Raw genomic sequence first — 2,787 nt, 5'->3', positions numbered from 1 at the left:
GGGGGGTTACAAAGATGACCTCTTATAGCTTGTCTAAATCAACAAAATATCTGAATTAGGTAGTCAAAAAAACTAACAAACACTAAAAAAAAAGTTATCCACAGTTAAAAACTTAACTGTGCTTTGTTTATTCTATTGACTATTTCCATATCCCAAATGGAGTGAGGTGGAAGTGTGGGGCAGAAGAAAAGTATAATCTGCAATAGACTATATCAGAATCTAATTCCCCACATGAGTATTTCGCAGCATAATTAGAAGAATCTGTCTAGGTTACCTGAGCTATGGAGGCCTGGGGATTACCCAGTAAGTTTTTGAAGGAGCGCTTGGAAATCCATCTGAGTTGATGACAGAAGGAGGTGGCATAGGTGATCTCCTTGAAGGCTACGCTCTTCTTCTTCTGTTTCTGACCCCCTGAGAGTTGATCTAACTCAACTTTCGTTTCTTTGAAGAAGGCAGAGTTGACATAAAACTCAGCTAGTTTTTCTATGAGTGGCTTATCTCTCTTGGAAGGCTCTTCAGTCTCCTTGACTTGGAATAAAAATGGGCAGGGAGAAACATTAACAAAATAACTGATTTAGCCCATTTTTCTGGAATCCATTTCTTGGATTCTTCCCTAACACCTTAATTATAAGTTTAAATATAAAAATTATTAAACCTGTCACTGCTTTACACATTAGAAAAACAGTTAATTGCCAGACTACTTTTATACACTTATAGAAAGAGCAAACCCACTGATAACTGTAGTATTTGTACTCTGATTGTTTTAAAATAAAAATCTTACCACAGAGAGCTATATTTCTTAATATAAAAACTGGTCCCTGCTTTCTACTATGTGCAAATGCATAAGTAGCTAAGTTTCTTCTTTCAAAACAATGTATTAAAAATTAGCTTATTTTTTATGAAAACTCCCCTTAGAACTGACACTATCATATCACAGCACTCATGGGCAACAAAATCTGTGTTGACTGATACTAAAGACTGAATACATGTATTCCCCCCAAATTTATATGCTGAAACTCTATCCCAAATGTGATGTTATTTGAAGGTGGGGACTTTGAGGAGTGGTTACATCATGAGGGTGGAGCCCTCCTGAATGAGATTAGTGCCCTTTTAAAAGAGTCCCCTCTCCACTTCCACCAGGCAAGGAGACGGTAGTCCAGCTATTAACCAGGCCTTGGGGCCCCAAGAGACAACAATCTCCTAGCACTTGAACTGTGAGAAATAAATGACTATTGTTTAAGCCACCTGGCCTGCGGTATTCTTGTTACAACAGCTCAAATGGATTAAGACAACTGGTATCAGAGGGCATCATTAAATTTATATGCATTAAATTTATATATTATATAAATTCACAAAACTACATTTCAATGAGCTGCCATACTGCTGAACTTCAGGCAGTTCAATTAGGCAATAATCTGTGACTCTTGACAGATTCACATACCTTCGCCATCTTCGACCTCTCTGTTTAATACCACAGCAGAGGAGTCTCCATTAATGACATCCAGGAAGAAGTCTGCAGGGTTATTATAGGGCTCACAGTGGTGACCTACAGAAGAAGGCAACCCAGGCAAACAAGAAAAACAATATATATGTTTAAAAAAAAAAAAAGCTGCAACTTGGACTAATGCTCCTTAAAACAAGGCAATGGCAGCTAAGGCACGGCAGGATCGTATTTGGGAGAAGCCAAGAGTATGTTCGCTCTCTGGGATCAGCTAGTGACTACCTCAATGCCAGTACCCACTTTAGCAATGACTGCTTCTCCACCTACTGAATTCAGGTCCAAATTATTACCCCCTGTGCTGCTATAGTTCCAGCAAAGAGAACAAGTCACCAGAGCAGCGCTCTCAAGAGGACGTGCCCAGCATGGCACACCTGAACGCTTTACCTTCGCTTCTTGTGCCTGTTCTTCTGAGCTCCACTTGGCCTATAGTCTTCTCTCAGATTCATCTCCCCTACAATCCCCAACGCAAGTATCCTTGATTTTACAAAGTAACAGAGATTGTACAAGAACAATTTTTAAAAGATAGCTAGGGAATATTTAAAACTATAGTTAGGGTCATAGAGCATCATCTACAATAATATCAAATATCTCTAAAATGAAGCAGACTGCATGAGTCATAAAAAAGTAATTATAGTCTGGCCAGCATTGCTCAGTGGTTGAGCATCGACATATGAACCAGGAGGTCATGGTTTGATTCCTGGTCAGGGCATAGGCTTGGGTTTCAGGCTCAACCCCCCAGTTGTGGGGCAGCCGATCAATGATTCTTTCTCATCATTGATGTTTTTATATTCTCCCTGTCGCCCTTCCTCTCTGAAGTCAATAAAAATATATTTTAAAAAATAAAATAATAATAATAATTATACCTTGTCATCTGAAATAGAACCAGGCAACCCAGAACTGTCAGAAATATTGGTCCATTAAAGTAAGATTCAGAAGTAGTCATTCTATTGACTGGTAAGTCACTCATATCCACTCAAGGACTAAATCTTCAATCAAATATTACTACAAAATTAAGTAGCATCTCCATAAATCCTCATAGAGGCAGACCAACATCCCATGCAGGGGCAAAAATGATACAGCTTGATCTATTATATATATGGTTAAGAAGACAAATGATTTGGGGGGAAAGGGCGGTATTAGGCCTTTCCAAAAATGTTCAGTTAGACTAATAACTGATTATGAGGCTAACATATTAAACTGTTAGGAAATGGGCACTAGAGCTGGTAAGCAGAACACTATAGTGTTCAGTAGAAGTAGTCCTACACATACACAAAGTATGCATGTAT

At 38.6% G+C, this 2,787-nt stretch overlaps 1 protein-coding gene and 1 long non-coding RNA gene across 2 annotated transcripts in view; both read right to left on the bottom strand.

Annotated features, from left to right (window-relative positions):
- Positions 1–363, bottom strand: part of LOC102767295 (ATP-binding cassette sub-family G member 2) — an 18,325-nt gene extending 17,962 nt beyond the window's left edge. The window contains exon 1 of the mRNA XM_015561523.1: positions 301–363. Within this exon, the coding sequence (XP_015417009.1) occupies positions 301–363 (63 nt within the window). The remainder of the gene's footprint in view (positions 1–300) is intronic.
- A 75-nt stretch (positions 364–438) lies between these two features.
- Positions 439–1,981, bottom strand: LOC107182523. The gene is made up of 3 exons (XR_001513238.1): positions 1,886–1,981; positions 1,442–1,546; positions 439–528 (listed from the first exon to the last, which is right to left on the bottom strand). It is a non-coding gene; the product is annotated as an uncharacterized LOC107182523 (long non-coding RNA).
- Positions 1,982–2,787: the final 806 nt, after the last annotated feature.

Source organism: Myotis davidii, unplaced genomic scaffold (assembly GCF_000327345.1).
Source record: "Myotis davidii unplaced genomic scaffold, ASM32734v1 scaffold356, whole genome shotgun sequence".
In the NCBI taxonomy this organism is placed as follows: Eukaryota; Metazoa; Chordata; class Mammalia; order Chiroptera; family Vespertilionidae; genus Myotis; species Myotis davidii.
Note: the sequence above shows the minus strand (reverse complement) of the source record. Positions and strands in the feature narration are given on the sequence as shown.